The 18,805-nt window shown below is 37.7% G+C and overlaps 1 protein-coding gene across 3 annotated transcripts in view; it reads left to right on the forward strand.

The window, feature by feature from the left end:
- Nucleotides 1-9,722: 9,722 nt before the first annotated feature.
- The window catches only part of PABIR2 (PABIR family member 2), a 302,302-nt gene continuing 293,219 nt past the window's right edge, over nt 9,723-18,805 (forward strand). Inside the window, exons 1-7 of one of the 3 annotated variants that reach the window (XM_045852267.1) lie at nt 9,723-10,694; nt 12,826-12,904; nt 16,934-16,990; nt 17,527-17,570; nt 17,654-17,708; nt 17,980-18,081; nt 18,402-18,487. In XM_045852267.1, the coding sequence (XP_045708223.1) occupies nt 10,597-10,694; nt 12,826-12,904; nt 16,934-16,990; nt 17,527-17,570; nt 17,654-17,708; nt 17,980-18,081; nt 18,402-18,487 (521 nt within the window). In that variant the 5' untranslated portion in view covers nt 9,723-10,596. The remainder of the gene's footprint in view (nt 10,695-12,825; nt 12,905-16,933; nt 16,991-17,526; nt 17,571-17,653; nt 17,709-17,979; nt 18,082-18,401; nt 18,488-18,805) is intronic. The other 2 variants (XM_045852269.1, XM_045852270.1) reach the window with 2 other exon arrangements.

The following is an 18,805-nucleotide window of genomic DNA, read 5'->3' on the forward strand; positions in this document are numbered from 1 at the left end:
CCAAGATTTCTCTATCCAGAAAAGCTTTCATTTAGAATGGAAGGGCAAATAAAGTGCTTCTCAGACAAGGTCAAGTTAAAGCAGTTCATCATCACCAAGCCCTTATCATATGAAATGTTAAAGAGATTTATCTAAGAAAAAGAAGTTAAAAATATGAATAGTAAAATGACAGCAAACTCAGTCATTAACAAGCACACCTAAAACAAAAAGAAAAGCAATCTAAGCAAACAGCTAGAACAGGAACAGAACCACAGAAATGGAGATCACATGGAGGGTTATCAGCAGGGGAGTGGGAGGGGCAGAGGGGGGAAAGGTACAGAGAATAAGTAGCATAGATTGTAGGTTGAAAATAGACAGGGGGAGGGTAAGAATAATATAGGAAATGTAGAAGCCAAAGAACTTATATGTATGACCCATGGACGTGAACTAAAGAGGGGGAATGTGGGTGGGAGGGGCTGTGCAGGGCGGAGGGGAATAAAGGGAGGAAATGGGACAACTGTAATAGCATAATCAATAAAATATATTAAAAAAGTAATATTCATTGGATGAATAAGCATAGTAATGAGCATTTTTATTTATTTATAAGTTTTGGGATAAATTTCTAGAAGATAGATTGTTTGGGCAAAGGGTAGGCACATTTTAAGGCTGTTTTTATGAACTGTAAAAGGCCTGCCCCAAAGACTATTAATTTGTACCTGCATCAGTGGGAGAGTAGCTGGTTCTTACAAACTTTGTCTAGGCTGAGCATTATTTATATTTATACACCTACTTGCCATTCCTTCCTTCTCTTCTTTACTTTGTTTATTCAAATATTATATACTGAGCACCTATTAATAAAAATAAATAAAATGCATTATACATTTTTAAAGAAATAAGGTTTCAAATACTTAAAACAGTAATGCCATTAATCTAAGTGGCTTCTTTGTGGAGAGGGCCATGCAAATGTAGAAATTAAAACACACATATATGCACACACACATACACAAAGCCTTAGTTGGTTGAGCCTAAACAAGTGTCTATGTAAGGTAAGGAATTCTCAAGCATGCCACTTTACCTCTAATCATGCTGCTATGAATAAATATAATTTACAATGGCCTTGGAAATACATCGTTTTCTGTTTAAACCTGTAACTGATTTAAATTTATGATTAGAGTTACAATGTGCCAGTACCAATTCCCTCTCAACTCCCAAATTTTCACAGGAACAGGGCAGATAACCAATAGCAGGGGTTGGTAGAACTGAGATTTCCATAAATGTGTCTCCTTTGGCCTACTCAGTGTTTAGTTTTTTTTAATTAGTTATGCACATTTCAAACACTGACAGATTTCACACAAGTAATTAAGATTATAGATTGTTGGCTTCTATTGCAAATTTGCAAGATGTTGCCATACTGGACCACATTCCCATGTGGCAACAATGGACTGAAGCTAAGAAGCTACTGTCCACTGAAGATGGTGCTCGTGTTCTCAGCTTTGACGGTGCCCACCCTGCTGGTCTTAGCCCTATTAGGGATCCTGAAAAAGTTGTCTTTTCCTTTTTATTTCTTCTTTTTGTTATAACTTGTAATTTTCAAATAGTTCAAGACTCAAAGAAGTTATAAAAAGAACATAAAAGTTTTTTGTGTACCTCTCATCCACCCTATTAAGGAATCATCTCTATCATTTTCTTTTTCGCCCCCTAAATCCAATCATGTGCCAGGTCTTTTTGGTTTCACTTCTATGATTTCACTTATATCTATCTTATTCTTTTCAGTCTCCTGCCAAAAACCAATTCAAAGCCATTTTACTTTTCCACAGGCCCTGTAATAGTGTAATTGGTCACCTCACCTCTGTTCTTTCCCTACCATCATCTCTTTAACAGACTACAAGATCACCTTCCTAAAGAACAGCTTGTTCTCCTGCTCAAAACTTTCAGTGATTCTCTGCATCACCTGCCAAATTCAGTTACGTTTTTTACTATGACATTCAAAGCCTTCCATAATTTAGCTTGAGACTTTTGGATTTCATGGACTAACAAAATTTTATACAAAAGCTTGGCACAAACATATAGTTCCTACCATTTTCTTTTTCCAAATAAGGTTATTTTAAAAAAATCACCAGCTACCAGCACCAAAATTAATTTTTAATTTCATTTAAAAAACAACATCTTCATAGTTAAAAAAATAAAAATAGGACTAACAATATCAGAATGAAATATAGTAACTGTCCAGGAAAGGATGATTGGCAATTACATAAGAACATATTTAATTATGCTGTACTTAATTTTTAGAAAACATGAATTGCTGAAAACGTCACCTGGGATCAGCAATAATCAGCAGATGAACATTTGGGAGCCAGTGATACAGGCAGAGTTGACCAGCTATCTACAATACACCAATGCTTTTCTGCCTGAAGCCTATTTCATATACTTGAACTTCTTTCTAGCTCTCTGGACCCCTCTCTTCCAGTCTGCACCCTGTCTATCCATTAGGCTCCATCTCTCTGAGAACCTTTTCCTTACCCCTCATCAATTCTGCTGTAATTTCTCATTCCTTTCTTTGAATTTCTCTAGCACTGTCTTTCCCTCTGTAAGCACAGGTCTAACTCTACCATACATTTAAGTCCTTTGCGCATTTATTTTTCCTATTAGATTAAAATCTGGTTGAGCCTTGAGATGCATTTTTGCATCCTGGTAATTTGCATATAACAGGCAGTAACTCAATATTTTATGAATACACACACACACACACACACACAAACACACAAATTTTTACTTCCTTTCAAAGTCATATTCCCTTTAAGAACAGGAATATAGTCTAGCAGTCACTTATAAGGAAGTTGGAGGACACTAATGGGTTACATATTTCAACTATCTTTTCTGTAGGGGAGGAAGTAATTCTTAAGGTTGGCAATTATAGTCTCCTCTAAATTTTTGTCTGCTAATTTTATTTAATAAGACTATAACTGAAAGAAATTGAGGCAGCATATACTCAAATGGTGCAAGTCACTGAATATGAATTCAAAAAATCTTAGGTGATATCTACAACTGAATTAAGTGCTATGCTACTTACAACTTGGAAAAAGTCAAGATAATGTAACTAGATAGATGTTAATGCTTCACATCAAATGATGAGTAAGCAACTCTGTCTAAATCACAATATATTTATGTCAATTATATTCCCCAGTGATTCCTCATGGCCACTAGTCTTCTTCCAGGTTTGTAAGAGTTTACTAAACCAGATGGTTGGCAAAGTTTTTCTACAAAGAGCCAGATAGTAAGTACTTTGGGCTTTGTGGACTATACAGTCTCTGTTGCAACTACTCAACTCTGCCATTGTAGGGGGAAAGTGGCAATAAGTAAACATTTGGGCATGGCTAAATTCCAATAAAACTTTACTTACAAAACCAAGTGGCAGGGTGAACTTGGCCCAAGGGCAGTAGTTTAACTTTCAAACAGAATTGATGTAGTGAAAATTTAAATGCAGGAGTATTTAAAGCTAGAGGTATCATATTTTGCCATGCATAATGCGCAGTTTTCTGCCCAAGGGAAAAATAAGGAAATAAAGATGCACATTATACATGGGTATTACTAATTCTGTAACTATATTAATGTTTTTAATTATTTTACTTATGCTTATGCATTAAAAGTGTAACTCTAGAAAGCAGTAACAATATCCATATGCAAAATAATACCCTGGAATATGATAATCAGTTTTATATATACAAATGAAAAATTGAATTAAAAAATTAAATGAAAGATTTTTTTTCCTGAAAGTTTGGGCCAAAACGTGGGTGTGTCAAAATAGGTATTTAAAGTGAGAATGTACTGCCAGAAATCCAAGAACTTATTCTCGAATTCTAATAAGAGCCAGAGAAGTAGAAGAAAAAAAACTACTACCTTTTAATAAAGTTATTGACACTGTAGTGAACTTAGCCAACTAGGGGGCTAAAGAGTATAAAGAATCAAGAGATTCAAAACTTTTGACATTGGTATTTCTATTAGTACAAGGTGTACACAAAACAGTACAGGGGTGTCTTAAAAACAGTAACATATGTATTAAAGAGTGGACATTTATAGAATAAGTCCTGCAAATGCTGGTTAAAGAGACACTGAGTCTTTATACACAGGAAATGCCAAGCAAAATTGGAAAATTAACTGAAAGAAATTCAACAATATTTAGCAATTTGTGAAACAGGCAAGGCAACAAGAATTAGAGGCCCAATTAAGGGAAGGTGAAAAAAGTAAGCAGTGTACATGTGCAACTAAAAAGAACTGAGGTGAAAATGAATTCAACTAAGGCTCAATGTAAGTCTACTCTAACCTTTTCTTCCTTCAGTGTAATTTCACTGACCACACCCTAAACTTGCCACAATGGCACGAAATATGCCCATAGACCACTGGACATGTTTCCTGACCTCAGACATGCTATATGTCATTCCTATCTCACTTGTAATGTTTCATAAGCAAGAGGCTCTGGACTTGGTCCACTTTGTGGTTTCTTTACCTTTAACTCCTTCTAGATAAAGATGCAATTGCCAAACACCCTTCCATACAAATTTTACTTCATGCATCAGGATCGTAAGCTATGGAATTTGACACTGCAACTATGCTCTCATTATGATAAAAATAAAAAAGTTTCAAATGGTTTTCAGAACAAAGTATGAAGGGATAACTAAGATCACTCTCTTTGTTTCCAGGACTTTGGGAGATGGAGAAGGGTCCTGCCCACACCTCCCCAGCACCGCTCCAGCATTTAATACATTAAACAGAATCCACATGTTCCTTCAAGCATATATCTTCCATCACCTATTTACAAGTTGTTTTTTTTTTTCATTTCATAACACTTCCAGGAAAACCAACATTCTCCCCAAGTGCTTCCTTCTACTAGCAGAGTGGGTCCATAACAATTAATTTATTCACACAACAGGGTTAGAATAAAATTCTGAATTTATAGGATGTTCTTGTTTTCAGCATAACATGCAGAGATGCCCTCATCCAATTTTTCTATCTGCTTATTAAAAATGGTACTCTGTTATATTTGGTCAGTCTTAGTTTGCTTTTCATATTAGAACAATATATTCTCCCTTACCTCAAATGACCAGAAAGCTGCATTTGTTTAGGCTTAATTGGCTTAGATGTTGATTAGTAGTGAACAAAGCACTAGCTTAGGAGTCAGGAGACACAGGCTTCTAGTACTGGTTCTATTACTATGCCATTTTGGAGATTTATAGGCCTCAGTTTCCTCATATATTAAACAAGGAAGGTAGATCTGGTCTCTGAGTTCAAATCTAACAGCTGTGATTTACAACTATCAGTATGATACCAGCAAAAGGTAAGGAGCAAAGTTAATAACACATGTAGTGAACACATTTTGGACATTTTTACAATATTGATAGCTTTGTGACACTAAGATGTGAGATGTAGATTTCACTTTAAAATTCTATTTTAAGACATAAACTTGAGTAATGCCAGATCTTTGGATATGCAGTTAACAGTTAAAGCAGTGTTTCTAAATCATATTTTTTCACTATCAGCCCTCTAAGGAAACTTTTTATACATCCCTCCCCCATTGCACTCCCTCAAAAATCCCCACGAAATTTCCATATGTATGTATATCTGTGCTTTACACATAAAAATTTTGTTTTTTTCACTACACCCAAGAACCAATTTGGGGGCAATAGCAGCCACTGAGAATGCAAAATTTAGAACATCAACTTTCTGTGGTCCTTAGATTTTTAGTTCCAACAAAAACTAGGTATAAAAAAGGCCCAAGCTTATTTCCCTGCCAACCATTTCCATCTACTGGAGGTGAAGATCAGAGGTGAAAAAGCAGCTGAGAGAATGATAAAAATTACACTTATCACAGAAGTGGAGGCAATGATGGGAAGTGCTGTCTCTTCAAAGGAGTGAAAAAAAGATGAGGTGAAGTTAGAAAAAGTTGTGCTCTATATCAACTGGTTGCTACTTTCAGATGCTGGTGGACTGTCAGAAGAGAAGGTTCAGGTTCATATATGTGTCAAGGTCATGGTGGGTGTGTGTGGGTGGGATCCTTGGACACCAGGAACAAAGGGGATAGTTGCAGAACCTCTATGGATAAGTGGACAAGAATATTTTCAGAACTCACTTTCTCCAACTCTTGCTACCCACTCCTCTGCCTGCCTCCTCCAGTATCTCAATCCTGCTCACCCAAGTTCACTGATCAAAGGGGCGCTGTTGGATCTTCTCAGGATGTTGTCATCTGTGATGATCAAGCTTGGCATAATTTCTATGTCTAGTTCCATTTTCTCCTGTGCCATATCCATGTTGAGGAAGAAGCTGCTGCTTAGTTCTGTGATGTCAAGGTTTTCTGTTTCCAGTTCACACAGGGAGAAAGGGGAAGAAATAGAAGAGACAAGGAAGCTATTAGACGAGAGAAGAGCTCATTTTTGCAGCCCTATGAGCCCTTACACCAGCAGGAACTAAGAGGGTAGGACTGGCTCCGAAACCAATTCCCTCCCCTCTCCCCCAAGCTGGGGGCCACTAACGCTGGGATCTTCCATCTCCAAGCCTATAATGAAAATGAAGAATTTCTCTTAATTACGGCCACAAATCCTTCTCTTTTATTTCTCTCAGCCAAAGAAAAACCAGGTATGCCTTTACAGTTTAAAAAATGGTTTCACATACTTGTCTCAATTGGTTCAATCATTAACACTGCTCAAATAATCAGTGGTGAACTTAAAATAATGAGATTATCTTGAAACAGTTCAAGACAAGTTATGACATGAAAGATCACATTCATTCTTTATTCATTCTGAGAATAGAATAAGAAAAGGTTAATTATATTAGGCAGAACTATACTACCTAAATCCCAGACAGGAGGACAATTTGGAGTCATTGTTCCTGATATAAGACAGGTTAACAATTGCTACCATTTTCTGAGCACTTACTCCCAAACACTTTAAGTATGTGATTGCATTTTGTGCTTACAATAAACTCTGAGGTAAGTACCTTCACAATACCCATTTTTCAAAGGAGGAAACCAAAGCCAAGAGATGTTACTCAAATTACAATTACTAAGTGGCAAAGCTTAGTTTCCTCTGCCCTTCTATTTAAATGAAAAGATATGCAAGGTGCCTCTGGATGTTTCTCTGGTCATTCTGTACTCATAAGCATTTGATAACTACTTATTAAATTGTTTCATGAATAAATGCAGGTATAAATAATCTTGTTCTTTACAGCTATTTTGTATAAATAATCTTGTTCTTTACAGCTATTTTCTATTTTACAGTTGATAAAATTCTAGTGAGAATAATGTCACATAATTAAGTAGTAGTAGAATCTCAGCTAGTACCAAGATTTCCTAAGAGCCAATGTTAAAGTTTCCAGAACACGGAAACTTTATGAAAGATGACAACTAAATGTGAGTAAAGTCAGGGTGCATGTAGGAGGCAGTGGTTAAATACAGAAGAGAGGGTCAGAAACTGTCTAAATAGCAGAAAAATATGAATTACACCAGAGAAGAAGATCTTACCTCCACTGTACTGCTCATTATACTTTTAAAAGAGTTTGTTAACATTCTTGGCAGATAATAAGGCTTAATGGATATATTTGGAATGAATAAACAAAAATCTCACCATGCCTAAATATTGTAGATATCTAATTTTAGAAAATCTAAGTATCATAACACAAAGAGAATAGGTATAATAAAACAAGGAAAGAGCAGCTAAGAGACTTTCTATAAAAGGGTAGTAATATGAAATAACTAAATACATGAGTTGGCAGTAAGTTTCCACCTATTACCAAAGAGGAGAAATTCTCTTTAACTTAAATGCAGCTTGTAAGAACCCAAAATTTGTAAAGATATAGACAGGACTCATAATACATACACAGGTTGGAATGTCAAAAGGAACAAGTACTGTAAAAACAAAGAATTCTATATGCTATAGGGCAAGTACATCATTTAAATAAATTATTTTTACTATTTCCTATTTCTACCTACATATTATTATACCAATGTAGCTGTTTTTCATGATCAGCTCTTGCTTTTCCATGGTAACATGCCATGATCTCAGATCATGGTTTGTTTAGATGTACGTTGACACTTATGCTGTTCTTCTCTTTATGCCCCAGTCTCCTGCCATCTGCCCCAGACCTCTTACTTATAAAAGTTGTCCCACAACTACGTTATAATTAGCTCTTTATTTTACCAGTTATCATGGTAACTTTTAAACAATATGTTAACTCACAAGAGCAAGTGGACCCCAAGCCCAAAACTCCAAAAGTTTACATGAAGAGTAAAAGAAACTAGGTAGGCAACAGTAATATGAATAAAATCTGGAAATGATGGCCAAGGTAGCATCCATCTTCCTATATATCTCTTTTTCTAACTGATTTTTATTTATTGATTTTGAGAGAGAGAAACATTGATTTGTTGTTCCACTTATTTATGCATTCATTGGTTGACTCTTGTATGTGCCCTGACTAGGGTTTGAACCTGCAAACTTGGCATAGCGGGATGATGCTCTAACCAACTGAGCTATCCATCCAGGGATATGAATCCTTGAGTTCCTTTTAACTGTTAAGCTCCTGAAAATTAGGCATTCTATTAAATTGTTTGACTCCTCAGAGTTAGGGACTGTGCATGCAGTCAAAAAATGATTGTTTAGTTGTTATGGTGAATAGTAGAATATACCATATTTTTTTATTGGATTGCATGGGGGAATTGCTGAGACCTTGAGATAAAGAGATACATAAATAGGTTAAAGGCATAGTTTGCATTTCTCATCCAGCTGGCAGGAAAATGTAGGCAATTTAAAGGGAACTTTGCAAAAGTGCTTTTAAAAACTCTCATATTAGAAAACATAAACAATGAGGAATAAAATGGTGACCGGGCTTGAAAACTTTAATATGAAACAAGTGAATTAAGGGGCACACAAATAGTTTTGCTAAATTTTGAAACCAACTTCATAGTTACTAAATTTCCTGTACTTTCTAGATATGTATGATTAACATAATACAATGACCACCTTTCTCTCAGGATCATTCAAGTGGTGAGGATTAAATAATTTAATATTTCTAAAGCTCTAAAATAGTGCCTAGCACACAGTAACTGCTATGTAGATCTTTGTTAAATAAAATAAACAATTCCAGGTCTCACACATGCAGGATCATGATTGTTAGGGTCTGCATAAATCCTAGAAAGAAAAATACTTCTGCTACTTGTCCTTTAGTTTTATTAATGCCATTGAAGCTAATGGCACTTGTAAAATGGAGCTGGGTGCTCCTCACTGTGAACGGTCATTTAGATTCTTTGTTTTTACACCATTGTCTTTGTTTTTTCACTTCCGTTAGTCTAGTGCACCCAATAAATCATCTGAAAAAAAATATCGGTCCCTCCTGACCAAGACCATCAAAATTGAAGGGTTTAAAAAACAACAATAAAAAATAAAAAAAAAACAAGCAGGGATCACAGAAGTCATAGCACACAAATTGGGAATGATAGTTTCTGTTTCCCTTGAATATTGGTTCAAACTCCTCCTGAAAGATGATGCTCCAGCATCTCTAAGCTATTGATTCCATTCAAAATCAGGCGCCAGCGTCCCCGGACCAATGCCATCAAGGAAAGTGCCGGGCCCCCAAGAAATGCTCCTCCTCTTTGGAGGAGGTTTGAGGGGCAGGGCTCCTACGCATGCTCCTTGCCCGCCGGTTCATTGGCAAGGCCGCCTGGCGCGTGCGCAGGACCCTTTGGGTGCCTAAACACGGAAGATCCGGTCCCACAGAGGTTCCCGCTTCTGAGGAGTGGGAGGAGTAAGAAGCGGCAGGTTTAGATTTTGGTTTTGACCCCAAGGGGTTCCCTCGGCCTATTAGAAACCAAGAGAGGAACTGAAGGCACCGCTTCAGGCAGTGGCTGAGGGGGCCGAACCCCCCACTTGTCCTCCAGGCGGGAGGGGGCAGAGAGGGGAGAAGAAGCTATCACGGGGCTGAGGATCCTCTGGGGCCGGTTCCGGAGGATGGCGGGCCGGACCCGGTCCCTAAGCATGGGGAGCTGGAGCCGCAGAGGCTGCTCAGCTGGGCCCTGCCCGACTGTCAGCTCCTTGGTGATATCACTGCCCAGGCAGCTGCAATGTCTGTAGCCCGGCCCAGCTTGAGGTCATTGGTCAGAAGATTACCATGAGTTCTGCCTCTGCCTAGTTTCCTCCCCCTCTTCTCTTCCCTCTCCCGCATACACGTCCTTCTTTTCCTACCTCCTGCTCCTCTTTGCCCTCCCCACGCTGCCCTCCTTCTTTCCCCCTATCTTTCGAGTCTCCCTTTTGTCCTCTTCTTTTTACACTGTTTTCCATCTATCCTTTCCTCTCCCTCCTGTTCTTTTCCATCCTCCTTTCATCCCTTTCTTTCTTCCATCCTCCTCCTTTATTCTGTCACCCTCCATTACAACCTCCATTCTCCCCTCCCTCTCTATCAATCTGTCCTCATTATCGTCCTCCCCTCCGGCTCCTCTCCCGCTTTCTCCGCCCCTTAGCCCCCGCCCCCAGCTGCCTGTCCACCGTAGCTTAGTCCCGCGGTGAGAATGTTGGGAGTCCATACCTAAGCACCAGGAGCTGAGCACTGTCCTCTGTGCCTGCCTGCAAGTATCCAGACATGGCTCAGGAGAAAATGGAGCTGGACTCTGAGCCTGGCACATCTGATGGGGGCAGCCTGAGGAGATCCAACAGCGCTCCCCTGATCCATGGGCCTAGGTGAGCTGTGTTGGGGAGGATGGACTGCAGGGTTTGGGGGTTCTTCGAGCCCTTGCAAACAGTCTTCCTTCCCTAAAGTGAGAGTTGGAGCTCATTTGAGCTCTCCAAACTGAAGGGGTGATGACTTGTTTGCTTAATAGTGACTGGTGTCCCATAATGGAGTGAAAGTTTGACCCCCAAACTCTGGACATTGTGGGGACAATGGGACCATCTCTACCTGAGGCTCTGTTAGCTCACTCAAAAAGGAACTACAAGAAGTCGGCTCTTCTAACAGGTTGCCTTCCCTGCCTAACTTACACCAGTGAATGTCAGACTGAAGCCCCTGGAATTAAACTTGCAATTTGACACCTGTCTCTAGGAGCTGGTATTTCTAAGCCTAGTCTAGGAATCCTGGTATTAACAGTTGTTTACTTTTATAAATCACAGTTTATCTAATAACTTGACATTAAATGGCATGTTCATGTCATGTTAAGTGATTTGGATTTGTTGTAACGTTTTCAGATCATAAAACTGCCTGAAATGCATTCCAGTGAATAAAAAAGAAGGGTAGCATGTACCTTACATTAGTGAAAACACAGGTTTTAGAAAACAATGGAGAGGATCCCCTCCCCTTGAATTTCAGTGGTAGGGTGTTGTGCTCATGTGAAAAAGTCATTAGAGGGTCTGTTTTAAGGTAGAATATTGTGATAGTGAAAGTTAGGTTGGCAGACCTCCTGAACCTATTACATTTCACTTTTATAAGTAGACAATTCATCTTAGGTAGAGAGCCTATTTGCAAGGCCCCATAGAAATGGAATTAGTCCAAAAAAGGGGATGGGGGTAGTTAGCTAAAAACAGCAATCAAGCACAGGGAAGGCAAACATTTATGTGTATCAAACTGATTGTAATATCCTCATTTTGGGAAAAAGATTTTTTTTTTTAGTTAAATTTTGAAACTTTGCCCTAAATCTTTCCTCAGTTCTACATTTATTTTTAATACTATAGGAATAAACTGGACTTTTTTTGGTTATCTTAAAATTTAGTAGGCAAGCAGTTGCTAGGGACTAGGGCAATCCTGTTGACCTGAAGTTAGTCTGCTGTAGAAATAACATGCTGTTTTTTGAATCACGATTCTAGCAATTGCTTGAAAAGTAGAATGATGACAGAAGAAGGGTGAGGAGACCAGGCCTAGTCTCAATTTTCTCCCTGATTGGCTATGATTATTAATGAGCCACTTAGCCTTTCTGAATCTGTTTTGTTTTGTTTTGTTTTTTTTTCCACTTAAAATGTAGGAGAGCTGGATTAGGTGATACCCATATCCTCAATCCTGAAAATCCTTCTTCGCCTCGTAACACAGGTGTGGCACTCTGCTGGGCACTGCAAGATATTGTACAGGGATGAGCAAAACACCTCCACCAAGGGAATTAAGACGCATGCAAAGTTTTCATTAATAAAAGTTAAAGTTGGTGTCTTAGTAGACATCAAATTCCCCATTGTGCTTTTTGGGTTCAAAGAAGGGAAGGATTTCATTGTGTTTGTGGAATGAAGAGGCTTCATGTAGGGCATGGTGTTTGAGGTGGGTGTTGGAGGAAATGAAGGATTTTGACAGGTGGTGGTGGGAGGGAGGGCATTTGAGTCAGAAGGGGCACCATCAGCAAAACTCCAGGTATGTTTATTTAGTTGGACACTGGGGTTCAAAGGTAGAACACATGTTTAGGTCAATAGTGGGAGATGCTGATTGGGCTCATATTATAGAATAGGGCTCTCCAGTCCTTGTCATATCATGGCACACAGAGAAAGCAGTACTGATTGTAGGTCCTCTGGGTAAGCAGATGAGGCTGCTAGTTTGAATCTGGCAGTAACTGGTTTGGGGGGTGGTGAGTTCTGAGCAGAAGCAACTGGAGGCAACCAGTCTGGAGCTCCACCCCGTATTTCTCCTATCTGCCTCCCAGCCACTGAGGAGATCAATATCTCCACTAACCTGTAACCCACAGCACAGCAATCAGAAAGCTCTGAAGAGGACGGTGAGGAGCTTATTCATTGTACCAAATGAGGAGCCATTCAAAATTTCATTAAGTAGCGAATTGGCATTAATACAGTTGAAGGATATTTTAGATGAGAATCCATTAATAATTTTTACTTTTATTTTTAGTGACATTTCACAGGTTTTTCAGCCTTACACATTTAGAACTCGGAGGAATAGTACAACAGTTATGAGCCGTAACAGTCTGGTGAGTATAGAAGTACGTATACTTAGTGGTTCAAATGTAGTTCCTTCTTAAAATTATGTGCTGTGCACAATTTATTTACAAAAGAAAACAGTATTTTACCTATCTTGTTTGCTGCTTAATGCTTTGGCCATTTTCAGCTTTTGATGCAAAATAGGAAATCTGATTAAAAATATTTCTTAGCTGTAGGACTTTGTATTTTTAAACATTGTTTTTTTGTGTGTGTGTGTGTTACTACTTGCATCATAGTTGTTAGGTAAGTCAGGATTAACTTCTAACTATAACTGAGAGCAATGGTCTTTATTTGTCCTAGGATGCAAAAATCACTTAAATGGTTGCAGGGTGTTTATTTCTGTTGGTCAGTGCTGTTTAGCCAAAGAAAGACTCCTTTAAAATGCTTGTATTTGTATTCTTAGTAGAGTTGCTGATCTATATAACCAGAGCTATTGGGGATCATCTTATCAGTTTGTTGTGTTGGGAGAAATTATGGCAGAGTTTTTATATAGTAGCACTTCACATGCGGAGCCCACTTATCCTGTAGCTGCAGTGCTCTGGAAGACATCTAGGATGTAAGCAAACAGACCTCTGAATGACTGAACTAGATTTCCATAGTCTATGCACAAAGGTTCATTGGTTTATTTATAGGAGAGCCTCTCTGACCTCTGAATCATCTAAAATTTATGCACAATTATAATAAGTTTCCAGCCCAGTAGTGTGTGAGAAGCAGGAAATGAGAAGAGGTACATTGTATTTGCCTTAAAGGCATGCTGATAACTGTGAGCAAAGGAAGAGAGGAGAAAACTGAAAAGCAGACAGAGGTTTTCTAAAAAAAAAAAAAAAAATGCCTGTAGCTGAGTGTAAGGGCTAAGAACCTATTAATGGATGTTGAGGTGCCAGTAGCATAGAACCGTCAAATAATGGATGTTCTTAAGGATACCTGGGTCTTCCACCTTTTCTTAAATTACAGTACTACTTACCCTTTTTTGATATTTTATTTATTTTCAAAGACATTTTAAATGCTATAAAGTACCTTCACACATTTAATCTCATAGCAACCCCAATGAAGTAAGCAGGATAGAAGATGTTTTTTTCCCAATTGAAAGAGGCAGCAGCCAAGACTCAGCTGATATAAGTGACTTGCTCAGAATCAGACAATTAGTAAGTGGCAGAGCTGGGATTAGAATAGAGATCCTCCAGTGTCATTCCATTTGGTATAATCTGTTTCATAAGTGGGGGAAACATCACACTTTTAAGAAAGATTTTCTGCTGAAGTGGCTAAAAATACTTAAAGGGGGAAATGTTAGCTTTCTGGAAGTTTGATTCACTTTACCTCCTTCCCTGAGGATACTAGAAAATGTAAGTACTTTTTTGCTGTATATATGAAAAATGTTTCCACATCAATAGCATAGCAAAGAAGGGAAAATGAACTCGCCTCTCTATGCTTCACTTTCCTCTTTTCTAAGATGTGAAGATTTTTATCAACTCTGTGTAGGCTCAGTTCTCACTGCTTCCTGACAAATACCCACCCTAGGCTTTGGCTGCACTAAAATACCTAGTATGCTGAAGGAGTTTTGTTGATTCACTGTTTTTTTGTTGAGCCTTATGCTACCCTTCACCCCATCCCCTTTTCCTTTCTAGCTATCTGGTGTGGGATTCATTCCACATTGCTCTTTGGATACTTCTATCATAATATTAGTTACACCGTATATAGTATATCACAGTGTACTCTACAAATCTTACTACACTTAGATATGTGTGCAAAAAGTAAAGTATTTGTGAATCAATTCAAAAGAAGGGGACTGATGGAGGAAACATGAAGAAGTAGGAGCTTCATGATTTGACAGCTGGTTAAATATAAAGGCAGGGAAGAGGACTCAAAGTAACTGCAATTTTATTTCTTGGTGACCAAGGGAAAAGTGCTGCCTTTATTTATGAGTCAAGAAAATGAAAGGAATTGGTCATTTGAAGGGACAGAAGATAAATTCTTTCTGGGCATGTTGGGTTCAAGGTGCCACTGGCCCCATGCTCTTTTCCAAAGAAATATTCTAAATCTTTAAAATAAAACCTCTGTAAGCTTCACCACCATTCACTTTCAGGAGATAGCCCTTCTTCACAGAGAAGGCAGACACCTACCTTGTACACATGTCAACTTTCTTCTCCTTAGAATGTCTTTACCTTCAACCTTCACATGGAGTGTTTTCTCCAAACGGTTTATACATTTTATGAATCTCTATCACTTTGCTTGGTCTGTCATCTTCTCTCTATCTTGTGTCTTCCTCACAGTCTCTTCCACTTTCTTCTCCTGACACATACCCCAAATATCTGGAAAGCAGACTGTTTTCTTTTTTTCATAGGTCTCTCCTTCCCTTTTTTCGTTTACCTAAGGAATCTTTTTCAAAGCTTAATCTATATTCCACTGTCTCTTGATTCCTTGTCTCCTAATTTCTTGTTAACTATTCAGCCAGTTTGTAATCTCGTCATTCCTACCACAACTCTGTTAAAAACCTGTTCTTGCAAAAGTCACAAACACCCATTTGATTGCCCAAGTCAGGGGCCTCTTTTCTTATCCCACTTGAGCTCTTTGCTTGACTTAACACCATTAACCAGCACCTCCTTGAAGTTCCTGGCTTTTTTCTCAGCCTATACCTTACTCTGTTTCTGGTACTAGACATGGCTTTGCTCCTCTCTTCCTCTTTCAGGTCTACTTTCCAGTTCTGTCTAAAATTGACAAGTTGTACATCACATAGATACAGCATCTAAATTTCTGACTTTTCTCCACAATTGGGTTTGGCAGTCATCGCTTTGGCTTTCCTGATTATTTCCCCGCCTTTGGGGTTTCTTTTGTTCTCTGATGGACAGACACATCCATGCTCTTCTTCATATTATCCTGTTAGAGTCTTTCTTGCCTTATTTACTTGCCTAGTAGCCTAGTGTTTTTCAAATGACCTTATTAAGATTTCAACAGTAAATATGCACCGCTTTCATAATGGAAAAAAAAGTACTTTTCAAAAAGATTTTACTGGTGAAGTTTTTTTCTTTTCAAAGCCCAGGAGAGGAAAAAGTGAAAGAAAAGAGTGGGTAATAAAGAGATATCTTTTGAGGTAAAATCATATTTCAGTGGGTAACTTTTAAAAATTTTACCTGAATTAGCTTTTGCCTAAACAACTTAGAGCAGTTTATCACCATTTTGTACTACTCAATCACTACATTAGTATTCAAAAAAGTTTTAATAGGATAGGGCTTCTTGTAACAGGATAATTGTCTTGTTTGGTTTTATAGTATTATAATTTCATTTACATTTCATTAGGAGATACATAGTAGTTGTTTATGTTATAACTATTAGGACCCTGTAAAATATGAATTGTATCTTAATTTTGTAATCAGATTGTGATTATTTTGATGGAACACAATTTGGCCCCCAAATCAATTCAGTTTTGTGTTATAAAATGGTGAGGTAGGGGAAAACAACAGTTATTTTAAAAATACACCTTGCCTTCTGCATTGATTTTCTTAGTAAGGTTTGTAGTGATAGCATTAGTGATCAAATTTTAGAATTGATTTAGATCATGCAAACAAAATCTCCTTATTGCAGTTTCAAAGTGCTTTTGATAAACATTAATCATAGACATAATATTATACTGGGCTTCTTTGTCTGTCTTTCTCCATTGGAGAATTGGTAATAAAAATGAATAAAAACAGGTTTTTTTCCCTTCTCTTATAACTCTTTACTTTAGATTAGTGAAGTAATGGATATTTCCAAGGCTTGGAGTCTTTTTTTTTACATAAATGTACGCAGCTCTGCATTTATTTGGGAAAAGTGTTAAATTCGGTGCCTGTCGGATGACAGATGGTGCTTAGAGGATGGATACCTGGTGTACTTTCTAAAGATTGAATGTAGTGCATTAATGTTCAGTAACTTAAAGAACTAGTTTTCTAAGAAGAATATGAAACATTATCTAGGAAGAGGTTTTACACTGACAGCAGATTTCCTTGTGATTCAAAAATTAGCAAACGTTTACTTTTTCTTTCCAGTTGCTGTCATCCTCACCTAATCGGATTTGTAGTAGCAGACTGCATCAAATCAAAAGGGTAAATTTTACTTTCTAGCACAGATCTACAATTTTCTGAATTTTACTTTTTAAAAAAAATATTTATTTATTTCTTAGAGAGAGGGGAAGGGAGAGAGAAAGAGAGGAAGAGACACATCGACGTGTGAGAGATACACCTATCGGTTGCCTTCTCATGCCCTGCAACCAGACCTGTCCCACAACCCAGGCATGTGCCCTGACCAGGAATTGAACCAGCGACCTTTTGCTTTGCAGCACAATACCCAGCCAACTGAGCCATACCAGCCAGGGCTGAATTTTACATTTTGATTTTATTTTCATTTTGAAAATTTAGATATCAAAACTGCCACAGGCTGCAACTGTTTAGTTGTAGGCAGATTAAAATTCTTCTATGTGTTCAGATAAAATACAGATGTGGCATGGGTGATGGTCTTAGAATGTTATTTCTGCTGTACTGTAAATTATGTCAGGTAAGGTAGAAAAGTCTTTTTTTCTTTCTTTCAAATAAAGCATTGTGTGGATAAATACTATGTTTTCAGCTCATGTTTATCTTTGCAGGAAGAAGGCATGGATATGATCAACAGAGAAACTGCCCATGAAAGGTTAGTGCTTCACAGGAATAGGGCACAGCATAGTGTACGCTTATGTCTGAGCACTGATGGCCTTTCATTTTTGTTTGTTTTAGGGAAGTGCAAACAGCAATGCAGATAAGCCAATCATGGGACGAACGCTTGAGCCTGGTAAAGTTTTTGTGTTTGTTTTCTTTATTTATTTTTGTTTTATAGAATCCTTTGTATTGTTCATTGGCTTTATTAATTTTCCATACATTTCTGTCCCTTCTGTTTGCAAATTTGGATTCATTTTTGATCTCTGCTTTTCCACTAAAATATCATATTGCAACTTTTTAGCATACATTTCTACCCTAAAAAATGCAGGCATTTGTATGCAGTAAGGAAGAACTGTGATGTGCTGAACTGTGAATTATGATGAAATAACACTTTATGTTTACAGAGTGATAGTGATTTTGACAAGCCAGAGAAATTATATTCTCCTAAAAGGATTGACTTCACACCAGTTTCTCCAGCACCATCACCCACCAGAGGATTTGGAAAGGTAGGCCCATTGACAATATGTTAACTCTCTTTTATACGCTGAGCTGTTTACTGTGTATAACACGTACACACAAATTGCCTCACTTTTAAAAAGTCCAATGACTGGAAGAAAGATCAAGAAAGTCTATGGTAGTAATTTGGAAAAAAATACACACACACACACACACACACACACACCCCCATATTCTCATTTATATATAGAGAGAGATACATAGACAACTAAACAATTCTAAGGATATTGTTTCTGTCATTTTGAGAAGAATCTCTTGAAAATTGGAGCATTAGAACTAACCTTTTGTATATTAAATATGTGTTTTCTAGCAATGTTTTTCACCATCCTTACAAATGTTTGTGAGCAGCAGTGGGCTACCACCAAGTCCCGTTCCTAGTCCGAGACACTTTTCCAGGTAGGTGAACCTACTTTTTAAATGTGGGTGAAGTGCTACTTTTTAAAATTGTCTTTCTGATGACATTTTTCCCCAAACATTTTATTATGGAAAATTTCCAAGTGAAAGGAAAATTGAAATAATTGCAAAGTGAACAGCCATGTACCTATTACCTATATTCTACTATTAACATTTTACCGGATTCTTTTTTTTTTTTTTTGAGATTTAGTACCAGTTTATATTCAGCGGACAGACATGTGTATAGGATAATGTCTTTTATAAGGAAAGATTTTGTTTAAGATTGTAGATTAGTTAAATTCGAATAACTTTTTAATAAAG

Source organism: Phyllostomus hastatus, unplaced genomic scaffold, assembly GCF_019186645.2.
Source record: "Phyllostomus hastatus isolate PE091 unplaced genomic scaffold, TTU_PhHast_1.1 phas_contig_90, whole genome shotgun sequence".
NCBI lineage: Eukaryota > Metazoa > Chordata > Mammalia > Chiroptera > Phyllostomidae > Phyllostomus > Phyllostomus hastatus.